The sequence below is a fragment of the Rutilus rutilus genome (assembly GCF_951802725.1).
Source record: "Rutilus rutilus genome assembly, chromosome: 3".
Taxonomy (NCBI): Eukaryota; Metazoa; Chordata; class Actinopteri; order Cypriniformes; family Leuciscidae; genus Rutilus; species Rutilus rutilus.
The window spans coordinates 13,855,437-13,873,882 of NC_140211.1; the positions used below are offsets into that span (position 1 = coordinate 13,855,437).

At 35.2% G+C, this 18,446-nt stretch overlaps 1 protein-coding gene across 2 annotated transcripts in view; it reads right to left on the reverse strand.

Annotated features, from left to right (window-relative positions):
- ntrk3b (neurotrophic tyrosine kinase, receptor, type 3b) overlaps positions 1 to 18,446 on the reverse strand; it is a 131,281-nt gene that overhangs the window by 48,832 nt on the left and 64,003 nt on the right. The window contains exons 5-11 of one of the 2 annotated variants that reach the window (XM_084406052.1): positions 18,062 to 18,216; positions 16,998 to 17,140; positions 16,769 to 16,910; positions 10,566 to 10,871; positions 9,961 to 9,975; positions 8,569 to 8,618; positions 8,373 to 8,475 (exon numbers count right to left, since the gene is read on the reverse strand). In XM_084406052.1, the coding sequence (XP_084262178.1) occupies positions 8,373 to 8,475; positions 8,569 to 8,618; positions 9,961 to 9,975; positions 10,566 to 10,871; positions 16,769 to 16,910; positions 16,998 to 17,140; positions 18,062 to 18,216 (914 nt within the window). Of the gene's footprint in view, positions 1 to 8,372; positions 8,476 to 8,568; positions 8,619 to 9,960; positions 9,976 to 10,550; positions 10,872 to 16,768; positions 16,911 to 16,997; positions 17,141 to 18,061; positions 18,217 to 18,446 lie in introns of both variants that reach the window. The other variant, XM_084406053.1, reaches the window with a different exon arrangement.

Below are 18,446 nucleotides of genomic sequence, written 5' to 3' on the forward strand. Positions count from 1 at the left end.
TAGAGAAGGATGGACAGACAGAATGATATGGATGGATGGACGGATGGATGGACAGACAGTTAGATAGAGTGATAGATGGATATATAGAGATGGATGGACAGACAGAATGATATGGATGGATGGACGGATGGATGGACAGACAGTTAGATAGAGTGATAGATGGATATATAGAGAAGGATGGACAGACAGAATGATATGGATGGATGGACGGATGGATGGACAGACAGTTAGATAGAGTGATAGATGGATATATAGAGAAGGATGGACAGACAGGATGATATGGATGGACGGATGGATGGACAGACAGTTAGATAGAGTGACAGATGGATATATAGAGATGGATGGACAGACAGAATGATATGGATGGATGGACGGATGGATGGACAGACAGTTAGATAGAGTGATAGATGGATATATAGAGATGGATGGACAGACAGGATGATATGGATGGACGGATGGATGGACAGACAGTTAGATAGAGTGACAGATGGATATATAGAGATGGATGGACAGACAGAATGATATGGATGGATGGACGGATGGATGGACAGACAGTTAGATAGAGTGATAGATGGATATATAGAGAAGGATGGACAGACAGAATGATATGGATGGATGGACAGACAGTTAGATAGAGTGATAGATGGATATATAGAGATGGATGGACAGACAGGATGATATGGATGGACGGATGGATGGACAGACAGTTAGATAGAGTGACAGATGGATATATAGAGATGGATGGACAGACAGAATGATATGGATGGATGGACGGATGGATGGACAGACAGTTAGATAGAGTGATAGATGGATATATAGAGAAGGATGGACAGACAGAATGATATGGATGGATGGACGGATGGATGGACAGACAGTTAGATAGAGTGATAGATGGATATATAGAGAAGGATGGACAGACAGAATGATATGGATGGATGGACAGACAGTTAGATAGAGTGATAGATGGATATATAGAGATGGATGGACAGACAGGATGATATGGATGGACGGATGGATGGACAGACAGTTAGATAGAGTGACAGATGGATATATAGAGATGGATGGACAGACAGAATGATATGGATGGATGGACGGATGGATGGACAGACAGTTAGATAGAGTGATATATGGATATATAAGGATGGACAGACAGAATGATATGGATGGATGGACAGATGGATATAGACAGATGGATGGATGGACATGCAGATGAATAGACTGATAGATGGATATTTATAGACTGATGGATTGACGGATGGATGCAGACAGACAGATATAAAGACATATGGATAAACTGATACACTGATGGATGGATGGATGGACAGACATTAGTGGAAGAACACTTCATTACCCACAATGCATCACCTGTGTTAATTTCTTTGAATAACAATTCAGTTAATTCTTCTTCCTGTTGTTCAACCCTAACCCAATTCAAATGTCAGTTCAACTTCCTATGTATTGTGGCAATTCAATTCAAATTCCATATTCTGAACTTTGCACAACCCTGAAATTACAATTTTCTGGAAAACATGTGAGTGTCTATGCAGAGCTCAGCTCACATCCACGATGCATATAGGATGTTTTGGGTGGTTGCGTACAATCCAATTTCAAATGATGTTCTCTATATACAGTATGGCTCAAATCTCTCCTTCAGTGCAAGTCTATGGGATTTTTCACCTGTTCTATAGTCCGCTATGGAAAATAATGCAAGACTGATCACTTAAAAAAGGAATAACACAGCTTTCCTCACTAAGCCACACAATTTGAGGTATCATTCATGTCTGTAGTGCAAACAGTGCAGGATCAGTAATGTGTCAAAGTTTAATAATTAGGGTTTCAGGTTTGTTCAAATGCCTTAGCAAACACCTTTTACAATACCAAACACTGCTATAGTCAGGCATAATGGGTTCACATTGGCATTGTGTGAGCTAGGAATCACTTAAGCAACAAATGAACCTGAAACAATGATAAAATACGAGATGAGCAAGGATTTTTTGGAACAGAGGTGTTTTCCATCTCAAGAGGGGCATGTGTTCATTTTTATTACCAAAATGATGTGATTACAGATAATTGTTTGGTCGCTGGTAGGGCAGAAATGTGGTTGAAAAAGTACAGTGTATTGCTTCAGTGGGGAAAGTATCCTTTTAAACCTCAATCATAATGGATTGAAGTGCTTTTCAGAATTGAAAAATGGAGCTGAATGACCCTGTTTCACTTTCAAGGATGGGTAAAAAAAAGGGCAGCTGTTTCTTGGTATGGTTTCGACATTAGAAAATGGTTATTGTTCCATATCAGCGACAGCTTCAAAATGTGTTTTGTACGTAGCCGTCTGTCAAAGAAACTGCATGTCAGGGTTGTTCCAGATATGTTTGTGGGTGTCTTTACATGTGAGCTGTTGTTCTACGTGTGGCTCCATTGACTGCTTCATTCGCTGGGGCAAGGTGAGTCAGGCATGAAATCTTTGGGTTTGATGATGTGTGCTAAACAGCCCTTGGCTTAGTGCGGTAATGTAGCCGAGGAAGGTTTAAGCCCTTGTGACAGCGATGATAAGATCTTAATAGGCAGGTGAGCTATCAGGGCAAAGAGCATGGAGGGGAAGCAAAGGGGAGGGTTTTTGCGGTGAAGCTAAAATAAACCCTGTCACATGCAGTTAGTGATGTTAAGATCATACGTCATCATAACTCAGTCTTCCTCCCCAATATTGGGGGGGGAAAAAGCATATCTCACGCCATTTCAGATGTCTGATGGTGACATTAGGATGTAACCAAGCACTCTATGTAATTAGTTTGCATTTAGTACGATTTTTGTAAAATAAATTATTAGTTTTATTCACCAAGGATGCATTAAATTGTTTACAAGTGACAGTAAATACTATTATCATGTTACAAAAGATTTCCATGTCAAAGAAAATGAAATGTATATCAACCCTGAAACAAAATGCATAATTTTTTATCACATTCATCAAATAATAATAAATGTTTCTTGAGCAGAATGATTTCTGAAGGATCATGTGACACTGAAGAGAGGAGTAATGATCCTGAAAGGAATAAATTACATTTTAAAATGTATGAAAAGTTATTTTAAATTGTAATATTTCTCATTTATTACTGAATTACTGTTTTTACAGTTTTTTTTAATCAAATAATAAATGTTGCCTTTTCATGAGCATAATCAATTTTGTTATACTTTACAATGAGGTAACATTTGTACATTTGTACAACACATCCCTGACATCAAAGCTTTTTGGTTTGCAGTGTTGCAGGAAAGTGAAAGTATATTTTAACTTTTAAATGTGTTATTATTTGTTATTTGGGATGTATTATTTATTAAAAACAGAAGCCCTAAAGCAAGGCATCATATCCTGATGAATCCGGATTATTCTTAATGCAGTAGCACATACCCACAGTTAGTAATTACCATAATACCCGTCCACATCTACATATAAGCACTTTCTGCACAAACTCACTCACTGCAAATGTATCCTTACGCTCTTTAAAAATGCGCACTAGCATTAGAGCGCATGCAGCAATGCAGCATTTTTATGCAGAATCGAAAGGGGTCGTGACATAAATTTGTTATAATATTGTAATATGTTCCTTAAGTATTACGTATAATACAAAAAAACGGCCATATATTCACAAAAAAAGATAATTTATTAGTGCTGTCTAATCGATCCATTGCGATTAATCGCATCTAACAAGTTTTTGTTATTATAAGATATGTGTGTATATATTATTATATTTATATATTATATGTGTGTGTGTGCATATACTGTACACACATATATATATACATACATACATAAATATGTAAATGTATGTGTAAACATTTTTATTTTATTTTTTCTGTAATTAATCGCGATTAATCAAACCGAACATTGAAGTTTTTAATAAATATTTATACTGTAATAGTTTCACATTTAAACTCCAAATTAACGCAGAAATAACATAAATATGTTTAATTGATATTTTTATGAATGAGGGCGAGTATCACCGATACCAATGCTGCTACTGATGTCTCTATGAAATTATTTGTTTTCTCAATTTAAGCCATGAATGAAGCATTACAGTATAATTGAAAGCTATCTTTTTTTTTTTTTTTTTTACATTTATTAGGCTTTAAATAATATAACAACTTTTAATTTAAGTTAACTTAAAACAATCTTCATATAAACCAACAATAATAAATGTCACATTTACCTGTGACCTTCAATATACAGTATATATTCCCTTTGATTATCATTAATGACAGACATCGCAGCAGCAGGTTTAATAGCCTGCTGACACTTTAAGACGTTACACACATGTCGCGGATCTGACGCACATCCTATTTTCTCACAACTCTTTACATACATTTAAGACATTAAACTGTGCTTGATACTCGACAAAAAAAAAAGACATTTTGGCATAATTTTGTGTGTTTTTCAGAGACTTAAATTAGCCATTTAAACAGGACACGTAAAAGTTATTTTACTCTTCTTCTGTCAGTTGTTTTTGTGGTCTTTTTTGAAAAAATTCGAATTATGGATTAATATTTCTGAATAAAAACACAGCGCACAGGTTTTACACACAACCATGTGTGTACGCAGTTAGTGAATGAGACCCGATGCATCTGCAATGTCACTTCTATATCATGGATGAAGCAAGCTGATTATATTACAGATCTGAGACTGGACAAAATGTCTGATTATAATTCAGATAAAACAATGACCAGTAAAGACACAAGCCTGAAGCTCTCTTTAAAAAAAAAAGAGAAAAAAATCATGTCCTGAGACAGGAAATTAATGCATTATATGGAACTCAATTCAATAAAACATCTTAAATATCCCCAGCGGAAACGTTGTAAAAAGAAATGCTTGGAAACAACATTTCCTGTGTACTTTCTTCTTGGTAATGGAAATCAATTATTTTCTTATTGGCATTTTGATTGATAGAGGACAGGAACTGATTAACAGACGTTTCCCTCTACAGAACCAGGAAATTGTTCAAACAAAGACCAAAGCTTCCTTTTTAAATGTATGAAAAATAAAAATAGACAAGATGTTATCAAGCTGCCCCTCACACTGAAAAAATGCAGGCATTGAGGTCTTATTTCAACAGTTGTTGATTAATACAAGGACGTGAGAATCATTTACAGGCGATAGTCTGTGGTTGTATCACTGTGGTTCGACAAACTCAAAGAAAAATGAGAAATTGAGTAAAATTTAGCTTCTTTTTGAGCACTTCTAAGTGCAATAGAGCCAAAATCTTATCAGGTAAACTGTTAAAAAATGATCATTACAATGGCATCATAGGCAGGCCTGGCAGGCTAAGCATTAAAGCTTCGCTTTCATGCCATAATGTTGGAATACGGTCATGTTATAGAAATAAACTTAAGAGTTCCCTAAAATAACTCTTCTCCTCGTAAAACGACTGCCATCCGAATGCACAAGTGTCATTTTTTATCCATGCACATCACCTTAAAGGGATAGTTCACCCTAAAATAAAAATTCTGTCATTAATTACTCACCCTCATGTCCGTTCCAAACTCGTAAGCCTTTCTTTCATCTTCAGAACGCAAATGAAGATTCTTTTTGATGAAATCTGAGAGCTTTCGTTCCCTACTACTTTGACACTTCCAAAAGTTCATAAAAATATCGTAAAACTAATCCATATGAATTGAGCAGTTACAATCACTTTATATGATGAACAGATTGAATTTGCATGTTGTGGTAAACGGAAGCTCAAGCATGTTTACTTGATGAATGAGAACCAATGAGGTTCATTCTTGTGTTACGCAGCACGTTTGAGCTTCCGCAAGTACCAATGAGGTTCATTCTCGTGTTACGCAGCACGTTTGAGCTTCCAGAAGAACCAATGAGGTTCATTCTCCTGTGTTACGCAGCACGTTTGAGCTTCCGCAAGTACCAATGAGGTTCATTCTCGTGTTACGCAGCACGTTTGAGCTTCCAGAAGAACCAATGAGGTTCATTCTCGTGTTACGCAGCACGTTTGAGCTTCCAGAAGAACCAATGAGGTTCATTTTCATGTTACGCAGCACGTTTGAGCTTCAACAAGAATTAATGAGGTTCATTCTCCTGTGTTACGCAGCATGATTAAACTTCATAAGAACCAATGAGGTTCGTTCTTGTGTGTTACGCAGCAAGGTTGAGCTTCTGCAAGAACCAATGAGGTTTGCTCAAATTTTTGGATATTAAAATAGGATATTTTAAAGGATTGACTTGCATTACATTAAAAAAAAAAGAAAAGAAAAAAGGAATTAAATAGGACCCATCATATTTTGGGTTCAGCCGAAGAAAGAAATTCATACAGGTTTGGAACAATTTGAAGGTGTGTAAATGATGACAGAATTTTCATTTTTGGGTGAACTATCCCTTTAAGAAATAATTACTGTCTGAATACTCCATTTATTATGTCAAAATTAATGTAAATACACTAGAGAGAATAAAAAATTATCAAAAAGGATACAGGAATAACTTGATAATGGTCTTAAATTAAGAATACGCAAAAATGATACCTCTCTCGAATTTTACCACTCTACAAACTTGCAATTTCAACCAAACACTGAAGTGAAGACAGCCAGATTATAAAGCTTTACCAATTGCAGAAGTGCCCTGAAAGGCAAGCAAAATCAATCAGACGTTGTGCAGCACAACATCCATTTATGATCTGATGATTTCATAGAAATCTAAAGGTCCAAACACAGAAAGCAAGGAAAACACACACACACACACACAGACACAAAATCTGATTTTACTGCCTGCTCCAAAATAGTCTGTGATCAAACTCCAACTGCAAAAAAAGCCTCCAGAATGATTGAGTGAGGCAAAAATCCAATACAGCTCAATCTGAGGTAATGGCTGCCTAAGACCTCCAGCTGATTTGAAGAGAAAAACAGAACAAGTGGTGTATTGTGGGAGGGCCAGCGTTCTGAAAAGGGCCTGTATTTACGTCATGCTTTGAGTGTCAATCCTTTTATGCCTCTTCAACCTTGCCAATGAGCGTGAGACAAAATTAGCCGTTCCTCTCGGATTGAACGAAGCTCCTGTTCTCTGTCTCTCACAGTACTGTCACAAAAAAAATAGATTTTCCTGTTATACATATATGAGAAAAGAGCAGGGAGTCTTGGGACAAGAGGGTTATGCACAGACCAACATGTTTTTATTGGTTTAGGGGCACAATCTTTAAAAAGCGAAGATGGATATGAGGTCTGCAATGGGGATGGGAAACATAAAATCATTTTCAAGTTCATTTTATGCTGACATATTGCCTCAGACACACAGTCATTATTTGAAATTTTGAAGGCAGAGTGAAGTGAGGTCAATGCTGGGAGAAGAATATAATTGCGATGGTATAGTTGGATATAATATAATATAACTGCAATATAATTTCCATTATTTGGATGGCAAAACATGATTGAAATGTTATGTCACAGGCCTATATCTATGTAGGTTTGGAACAACATGAGGGTGAGTAAATGATGAGAGGAATTGTATTTTTGGTTGAACTAAGTCATCCATTTAAGTTAAGATTCATAACTTGAATAATATGATTAATATAAAAAATACCATTGCCATCAATGCAAAATCAGCTTTACATTATGTACGACTTTAGTTACAAAGAAAAGTACCTTCCATTTGTTGTCACCTCATCATATGTCTTTTTATGGTACTGCCCACCCCTACAACAAACTCTGAAAACACTTGAACCACAGTGATATTAACAAGAATATTAGCAGAGGAAGTCGAGCTAACCAAAGAAACACTCACAGGCATTTCCGCCAACTGCCTCCCCAAGGTCTGAGACTGGAGGATGCATTCAACTCAAATTCTATTCACATAAACCCACACAGCACAAACCAAACCCTATCTGACTCATGATGTGCCAGACCACTGTTTAAAAGCAGGCACTAAACATAGCCCAAAACCAAAGCCGAGAACTATTATGTTACCAAGGTGATTGACAACTGAAAGACTGAGGAAATCTATTGTGTTGCTACCATTTTTTTTCTCTTTCTTTTTTTGTTTTTTTTTTGCCACTGGGAATAAAAGTCAACATGAAATCAGAATGGACCCTTTTTACTTGAAGACACATTAAGACACAAATGTCTGTCTTTATAATCTTTTACCAAAATGTAATAGCTTGCTCTAAACTGACTTTCCTTTTCATCCGTCTTCACCTCTTACTTTTCAATTACTCCCATCCTAGCACCTGTCGTCTATAGAGACCAATTTTTATGATCTAATCAATTACCAATGGATAAAACATCTAGACAAAAATCCATTGTAAATATCCATCAAAATTTGGACTTAAATGTTGCGTTCAAGAAGCATTTCAACATGAAGAAAATCTACCAGAATAATCTATTCATACCTTTTATCCCAAATTTGTTACGTCGGCTATATTTGTTGATGAGGACGAAAATCACAATGAGGAAGACACAACCAAAGCCAGCCAGACCAACAGCAATCGACATCTACAGGAAAAAAGCAATAAAGCAGTCAATGACACAGCAACGTCTGCTGAAAAGCACAATCGAAATTATAGGAGAACAGAAAGAACATCTTACTCCGAATGAATCTTCATCAGGTCTCTTTGCCTCATCTTCAGCTGTTGGAGCTACAGGACATAGAAATGACATTGCACAATTGAGGAGGCCAAAAAATGCTTTCATTCATGTAGAGCATTATTAAATTAACTATAACTAAAACTAAAACTCTGAAAATTGTTTTCGTTAATTCAAATAATGATGAATTTAAAAATAATATAATATTGCATGAAAATTAGAAGTGTTGCCTTATTAACTGAAATATATATTTTTTAAGTTGTACTACAAGTAAACAAGTGTACTACTTGTACTACAAGTACAGTTGTACTACTATAAAATTACTATAACTAAAACTGAAAAAAAGAAAGCTAAATAGAAATATTAAGCTAAAAAAACAATAGCACACAACAAAATCACTAAAATCAATCACTAATTATTAAAATTAAACTAAAAATATATAAAAAAGCTAATTCAAAATATTAAATACTCTAATATTAATTAAATTATACGAAAATAACACTAATGCAGGGGAGAGTGTGGCTAGTTGTCACACTTTTTTGTATTTTTAATATTTCTCAGTTTACTTTTGTGGTCTGAAAATCAAACCATTGTTTTGCCCAATATATATTATAATTAATTGTTTATAAAATCTTTATACTGTATATAAAAAGTACTCTCGTCGTAATGTATCCCAGTGTGATTCACAGCTTCGTAAAATCCTAATTTAAAGAAATGAATCTAATTTAATTAGACTTTTGACTCAATAACTATTCAGCCTTATGACAATTTCCCTCTATTACAACTATCCCTGCTCCTCCCTATATATTGAAAACTTTCTGTTCCTTATTTTCATGTCACTTCTTGGCTACATTTATGATGCTGCCTGAAAGCTACATTGTTTGGTAAGAGAGGGTTTTGTCGTAATGGCAGAGGTGCAGCAGGGCTCACATCATACACCCAAAGCATGAGCCGTCCTTCGACTCAAAAACAATTATACCATCCTGGTCTCTTAATGCATAGACCTTGTATACGTGTCCAATACATGCTGCAATTCATTAGGGCTATTCTTCCATTTATCTCAGTGAACTGTCATTAGGGGTGTCCTCTTTTACAGACACCAGACAATAAAGAAGACTTCAAGTATTGCATGATACACAGTTACTACATAATACATTCTTGTTTGATAAGTTCTGTGTTTTGGGTGCACTTGAGAAGACCTAGTGTATGAGATAACTCTTGAAAATGTATCTTATCTTATCAATTCCTTCAATGCTGTATTTAAGATCATAGATTATAGTGTATCTGAAACAAAATATATATTATGTTTTGACATAATAAAGGACATGAGAAGTGACCAATATTTTTTTTTTGGTCTGTTTATATATATTATGTAAAAAAAAAAGAGGTACTTACTGTACTCAATTATTCCTAAAAGAACAGCAAAAGAAAATGTTGAGGAGAAAAGAAAAGAAAGAAAATGTTGTAAATACATACAAATGGTTCATATATATATATATATATAATTTTCAGCATAATTACTCCAGTCTTCAGTGTCACATGATCCTTCAGAAATCATTCTGATATGCTGATTTGGTGCTCAGGTAACATTTCTTATTATTATTACATTTTTCTGGTAATGGTAATACATTTTTCAAGATTCTTTGACAGCATTTATTTGCATTTATTACATTTATTTGTTACATTTATTAAAGGATTTATTAAATAGACATCTTTTGATGATGAAAATTCAGCTTTGATCACAGGAATAAATTACATTTTTAAACGTGTTAAAATAGAAAACAATTATTTTAAATTGTAATCATATTTTTACAATATTACTGTTTTATTTTGGATGAAATAAATGCAGCCTGGATGAGCATAAGAGACTTCTTTCAAAAACAAACTTTTGACAGGTACTGTATATATACACATATCAGGGTGTATCAGAATAAAATTAATAAATATCAGAGCAAATTCATACCTTGTGATAAATGATTAATTACATTGTGCAGACTTACCGTCATCCTCACTGAACGGTGGCTCGAGGAAATAGCCGTGGACAGTTTTGGTAACTGACCCAAGGGGGTTAGTGGCTACTAGGGTGTAGTATCCATTGTCGTAATGCGTTGGGTTCTCAAAAGTCAAGCAGCCTTCCGAGTAATCTTGGTAGTACTCCATATCCATGCGGATATATTCGCTCTGCTGGATCTCACGATCCTTGTGGAACCAGCGCAGTGTGGGATGGGGAAAGCCCCTCACGGTGAACTCGATGCAGGTGTGATGGCGCCGTTCCGGCTCGTCCAGCTTCAGGATTACTGGCGGAACTGATATGAGAAAAGAAAAAAATGGAACAGATACAGGACAGAATCAGTGAAAATACAGATTTCCCACCTGTAGTAATCTGCTGTCAAGTAAAGGGAAGAACACTAAAAACAAGGCATCAAATCTACTATGAAATGCACATAATTGTTATTTTTTTCTTTTTCTTTTTTGCCTTTTATTAGGTAGGATGCTACATGTGCACTATATATGCTGAAATGTAATATATGCAGTATTAATATAGGCCTATACATATTTTAAAATACATTCAAATAGAAAACAGTTATAAATTATATAAATAACTATAATTACATATGTAATTATATAAATACATATATTTGACATATTTACTGTATATGCATTTTATTCCTCCAACTTCAACACTGTGCAGAGATGCCATTTATAATAATAAGTTTATAAGTTTAATTTATATAGCGCCTTTCCCAAGCTCAAGGACGCTTCACAATAACAGTAAATAACAAACAATCAGTTCACACATAAATGGACAATAGACATTTGCCCAGTCCAAGAAAATGAAACAAAAAACAACACTATTTACAGACAGCATGGAAGGTGGGCAGTTGAAGTAGAGATGCAAAAGACTAATGGTACCCAAGTTAACATTATGACTGTAATACAGAGTTATGAAAAACGTGTCATGACTGATAATACTGTTTAAACAAATGGGATTTGAGTTTAGACTTAAATTCATGCAGTGTGGTTGTTGTCCTAAGAGCCAGGGAAAGAGAGTTCCATAGCTTAGGGGCTATAACGGCTAGATCTAGCCTCTGCTCATTTATAGACATGAGCAGAGGCTAGATTTCTTTCCACAATGACTCTCTTATATCTTTGGCATCATCACTATGGCACCAAGCTGATCTACTTTCATTACCTGTAGAATGACAGTGTGAACAGATAATGTCAGATGTAAAAAGACAGATCAGAATCGGGTTCAGTGTGAACAGAGCCTAAATTTGTTGCATGTGCACTACAGACGAATTTATTGTAATTTGAACCACTATATGTTGCTGACACTAAACAGCACTGGTTCTCATTTGTCAGGTGACAGATCTTGACATCCTGACTGCAATTTAGATTTGAAGGGAAGACAGGGAAATTATCAGTGAAAGCAACTTTACAATTGCGGTTTGTTCACCACACAAAGCGATCAAATTACTTCAGATGAATAGTGTACAGTGCAACTTATAAGAAGCCTGTGTGTATAAATCTCTATTCACTTTCATTGTATGGGAAACAGAAGTAAATGAGGCATTCTGCCTAACATCTTTTTTTATGTTTCACAGTCACAGATAAAATAAAATAATAAAGGCAACATGAGAGTGACTACAACAACAAAGACGTGAGTAAATCATATAAATTCTACTACTTTAATGTAAGTTTCCATTCCTTTTATATAATAGACTCAAAGTAAAAAGCAGAACCAGTAAAACTTGGCCCACTGTTATGTTTATAAATTGGGTTTTCAATGAAAAATGGACAGAGCATAAATTGACAGAGGGACATCTCGTAATCTTGCTGTCACAGACTGTATATTATTGTACACTATTCAAAGGTAAACCTCATGCAAATGTCTTGTCCGACACTGCGCGTTTATTTGTCATTCAAATGAGAACGCATCATTATTGTCAGCTGCCTTCTCTCGCCGAAGTGATTTGTGCTTGGCTGAATGATGAGACTAGACGAGAGATAGATCCCTCCTGTAGAGCGGCTCGGCACACATCCCGCCTAAACAGATGACATGTGTTTTAGAATCAGCATGCACCAGCACCCTTGCTCTCGGCCTGTCTGCTCTGACTACTGCATGAGGCTTGTCATTTAGGGAGTCCTGCTGCAATCCCACCAGGAAAGAGAAAGAGAACGGGAGGGATGTGCATCCCATATGTGCATCTCATATTCCAAAGCTTTTGATCGGAATGTAAAAATTAAACTGGTGTACTTTTCACCTTTTGGCTTTGTTGACACTGCACTCAATTGCAATTTCTTATACATATATACACACACATATATATATATATATATATACACACACACACACATATATATATATGTTATTATTATTATTCTGGTGACACTTTACAATAAGGTCTTATTTGTTAACATTAGTTATGTATTAACTAACATGAACTAACAATGAGCAATGCATTTGTTACAGTGTTTATTAATCTTTGTTTATGTTTGTTAATAAATATACAGTCGTTCATTGTTTGTTCATGATAGTTCTGATCACCTGATCACCCTGTCGGGGTTTATTCTCCGACAACAACCGCTTAAAACAGTTAACACAGGCTTATCCAGGTTACTGAATTTAGCGCTATACGCTTGATATAGACGTTTTGCATTTGGTGAGCCAATAAAATATTAAAACTCAAATCAATATTTTGTGTACAATTAATGAATTATGTCATCCGGGTATCGCACACTCGCTCTCGTTTCATATAAATGCAGCTGCTGCCATTTTGCAATGATTGTTTTGTACACTGTAATGGATTATAAGATAACAAACAGGTAAGATTTAAAAAAAAGTTTCATTATAAATCAATATCTCTCATTCCCATAATTATTTATGTTGCAAAAGTGGTATGACTGTACCTTATTCCTTAAATGTCCATCTAGTTTGAACTAAGCAACTGCTCTCTCCACGGAAGCTTTGCGTTTAAAGACCTAATAAAATATTTCGACTTATATTTCAAAATCAATATTTCATGTCTAATTATTTACTTATGTGGCAAGTAGCCATGTAATAAGCAGGATAATGTACATCCAGCCGTACAATGTACAATGTAAAAAATAAACCCCTTCAGGCTGATGCAAGACTCCTCCAGTTCGCGTCGGGATCCTGATCACCCTGTCAGGGTTTATTCTGCGATAACAACTGGATGGATGTACATTTACTAATGTTAATAAATACAGCATTTTTATATATATATACATGGTGTTCAATATCATACATAAATGTGTCAAAAGAAATATGGCAAATTATAATATATATTATATATATATTATATATATTATATATATATATATATATATATATATATATATATATACACACACATAATTACTACTTTAGAAAATGTAATGGGACAACAAAAATTAACAGGATAAAATGGAATATAAATAAAATATAATTAGCTATATAAAGGGATTATAAACCATCAGCAATCATTCCTTTCACTTCCTTAATAAAGACAAGACCCTGTACTTGGTTATTAATACCAAACTTGACAATTTTTCCACTCAGAGCCTTATATCTTGCTGCTGTCATTTCAATTTAACGTCAAAGTCATTAGTCAGCAGAGTGATAAAATGTAATGCTTTTCATCTACTCAATGTCTTAAAATCATGTGCTGTTTAATGAACATAATGATGCCTGAGTGTCAGATCATATCTGAGTCCTAAAACATTAACGGCATCAGCGTGAAAAATCCTCCATTCCTATTAAAACCAGGAAAAGTTGCAGAGATATTGCAGATTACATTTATCCTCTGGTTGATTCTCATCATGTACCTGTTTAACCCAGTTTAACACTGTGCAGGGAAAGAGGTCTATTTTTATGCATCACAACCTAACGCAATCCCTAAATATGCACACACTCTGATTAAATTAACACAAAGTCTTGCAGGTTCATAGCTGTTAATTGATGTATCAGTACATTTAGTACCTTGTTCTATTTTAAATGTGTCCATACAGTTATTTATTATTATTTTTTCAGAGTAGAGTATGGTGTTATCTGCGTTAAAGTTTGCAACAATTTCAGTAAATGCATTTATAGCATGATTTCTAAATAAAAATTCACAGCCTACAGTCAAATTATTCAAATAAAAGCACTTGAATAACAATTATTCAGTGTTTTCTACAGAATTGTACACATTCTACCCTTTTAGTACACTAAAACTCTGAAACTAAACTGTATAATTCCAAAATACTAGTTTGATTGGTCACACTTTAGATTAGGGTCCAATTCTCACTATTAACTAACATGACTTTTGCCAATAAACTCCTTATTACTGCTTACTAATAGTTAGTAAGATAGTTGTTAAGTTCAGGTATTAGCTAGGACTAAGGGATATAGAATAAGGTCATGAAGAATAAGGCAATAATATGTGCTTTATAAGTAATAATAAACAGCCAACATCCTAGTAATATGTACAGTATACTAATAAGCAACTAGTTAATAGTGAGGATTGGACCGTAAACTAAAGTGTTACTGTTTGATTTAAAGTGCCCCTATTATGCTTTTTCAAATATTTCCTTTCATGCAGTGTGTAATATAGCTGTTTGTGAATGTAGGTTTGTAACAAATTTGCATAATGCCAGCGTATGGTCTACTTTGACCCGTCCTCAAAAACTGTAGCTGAGACTGGAAGAGTTTGGCTTGTGTTGTCGACATGTCGAGGAGATGCTGTTTTCTGCACAGCAAATCCACTTTGCATGAACGTCAAAAGGATGAGGACTCAAATTGATATGGTAAAACCAATGCCATCGTTACTGTTCGTATCATTGTGTATCAAGTGCTAAGGAAGCCTCCAGAGCTGAAATTCAGATATGGTAATGGACATTTGGTTTCCAACATGCTCTGTAAGCAGTAGACCAATCACAACAGACTGGGCCATCTGACCAATCAGAGCAGAGTAGGCTTTCGGAAAGGAGGGGTTTAGAGACACTGAATCTTCGAATTAACTGTTTTTAGACGCGTCGAGAAAAGAGGTGATGTGCAATGTATATTATGAAAAAATGTGTTTTTTTTACCTTGAATGCATGTTAACCTATTGTAGGAGTCCTCCAAAACAAAATTAGAACATAATAGGGGCACTTTCAGTTTCAGAAAACTTATACATTTGCATTTGAACATTGCTTGATTCAGTCATTGTTTGATTCAGTCTGATTTGCTAATCAGGTAAAGTAATTAATTAAAATAAGCCAATAGAACAACAAATAAACAACAGTTGTGTTCATCTATATCTCTGCAACAGTCTTCGCATATAATTCACAAGCTCTTAACTAGGCAAAAAATACATACATTTTTGGTGAGTTGCTGTAGATTCAGAAAACACTAATGATATTTCAACTTCTCATTTTGTACATAAAATAAAGCCATTCTTAGCACTTTATTTTAGTATAAAGTACACTCAACTTATTTTGCAGTGGTTATATGAAAAGCTTCAGTGTGTTTTATTAAAGCTGAAAGTGATAAATTCTGCAGCAGATTTTAAAAGATAACTTAATTTTATTTTCCCTTGATGTTTCACTTTACCCTAACAACAGAACCAGATATGAAAACATGCTAATAGAACTAGATCCTCACATTTCCTGAAGGAAATCCGAGTGACAAAACTCGCTGATAGTGTGCAATGGGTGGTTGGCAGGGCATTGCAATGTAGTTGCCAAGGTGCTCTGAATGGCAAGAGAATTTAGGGTGGATAATTTCTGGTCTCTAAATCTGTTGTAGTTGTTGTTGTTTTTTTGTGTGCCATGTTTTATCATCTGCCAGGTGAAAGTCTGGGGCTGGATTCATGAAAAAGGTCATGTCACACTGTGGCACATAATCATGACTGATCCCTGTTTACATTATTGATGATTGGTGTCACTGTACTCGTGTACACTAGTAATGTAATACGTATTACAGTATATGTCGCTACACTGTAATATCTAATTAGTTAGATATGAACTAATATTATATTAACTAGGGGGGAGATAAGGAGATAGCAGTTAAAAATAATTTTATTCGTATGAATGTTTTGTGAATCCTACCCTGATTGCTAAAAGGACCAGCATTTCTTGCTTCAACAAGCTGCATAATTTGACATTATGTCAGTATTAGCAACAGCAAACACCATTAAGTATGAGACATGAAAACCTGTAACAAGAGAAATATACGTACATAGCACAGCAAGCTGAAGGGACACATTGGTCATCCCAACTACATTCTCAGAGATGCAGGTCAGAACAAATCCGTTGTCGTCTCTGCTCACGTTGACCAGCGTCAGGTTGATGGAGTGAATGTTGGGCCAGTAGACATTCGACTGGAGGGCAGGCGAGAAACATTATGCTGTGGTTAGATTGAAAATAAGGTTAGAGAGTTTGTTTGGTGTGGGATGAATGGCGCTCACCTGGTGCGTGTTGATGGAGTGAAGGCCGTTCACAGTCCAGTCCACCTCAGGTAACGGAGAACCAGATCCGTTGCAGCTGAGCATCACGTTATCGCCCTCCAACACAGTGAGGTTACTGTGAGCAACGCTGATATCTGGCAGGTCTAGATCAGAGCAAGGACTTTTTAAGTCTATACTTTCATTGCTTTCTTAAAAGAATAGTTTAAGGCAAAATACTAAATCGGCAACAACATGCTTTATTTTTTTACCATGTTTTACCACCAGTCCATAAATAGCTAATTAACATGGTATATTGTGTAAACATTTTGTTTGTTAATACCAAAGCGTAACAGTTAGTGTAAGCTATAGCTAGCATATAATTTACTGTATTTGTAAGAAAATGCCATGTTTTTTGATGATAATCTATTATTTATACTATATTGTGCTGCTCTTTACTTCAGTTTTCCTCTAAGGTAAAATAGTAAGGTGTCTGCAATGTTATAAAAGCTTCTATATCAGTGTTGCTATAATTTCCTAAAATTCAATGAAAAACTTACTTTGGCAAATAAATAGGTTTAAGGTACTAAAATTACTAAAACAGAAGTAAAAATAAATGAATAGGAAACCGTATTAAAATAATAATTTACAAAAGCACAACTAAAATACTGAAACTTTACTTTTATTTATATATTTTCAGGTTTAATTTGTTTAATTCAAAAATTCAGTAAAATGTATAATGTAATACTAAAATGCTTATTGTAATCATTTAGGGTGAACCTTAACCCTCAAATATGCATGGTTTATACCCTGGCAGTTCATATGTTTTTTTTTGTTTTTTGGCATAAAAATATCTCTCATCTGTATATGATGTTTTGATGTGTATCCAAATATGTTTGCATGACAAAACTCTGCACAATTTCCTTGATTATACGAGGACATTGTTAGAAAACCTTACCCCACTCCCCCCAATACTGCATCATAATGTTAGATAAGCATTGCATCATACAAGTAATATAATCTTATATAACAATACGTAGTGCATGCTTGGCCTACAGTTGTATTATTTATGAAGAAAGATGTCTTACCACAGTGGGCAATGCTCAATGATCTCAGGCGAATCTTGTACGCGTCCTTCTTGCAGTAGAGTTGCTGGGTGTGCAGGCCGGCCTCACCTCGCAGCTGCCAGAGCTGAATCCAACGAATCTCACAGCCGCAGTCGAAGACGACTCCCTCCAGCCTCCTGCGTCAACAACACACATCTAACGGTAGTTACACAATCCCCAAACTCAAAGCTAGGCATGCAAAATCAGTCAATCTTTGTCTGCCCTGGTTGAAAACAACAGTTTTGTGACACTATCTCCAGGGTGGTGTGAAATAGTAACCCAGGATGATTACTAAAAGGTAGGCTTCCCACTTGGGGAGATCCATAAGCAATCCCCATCATTCCCTTGAGTAACACACAAAACCATG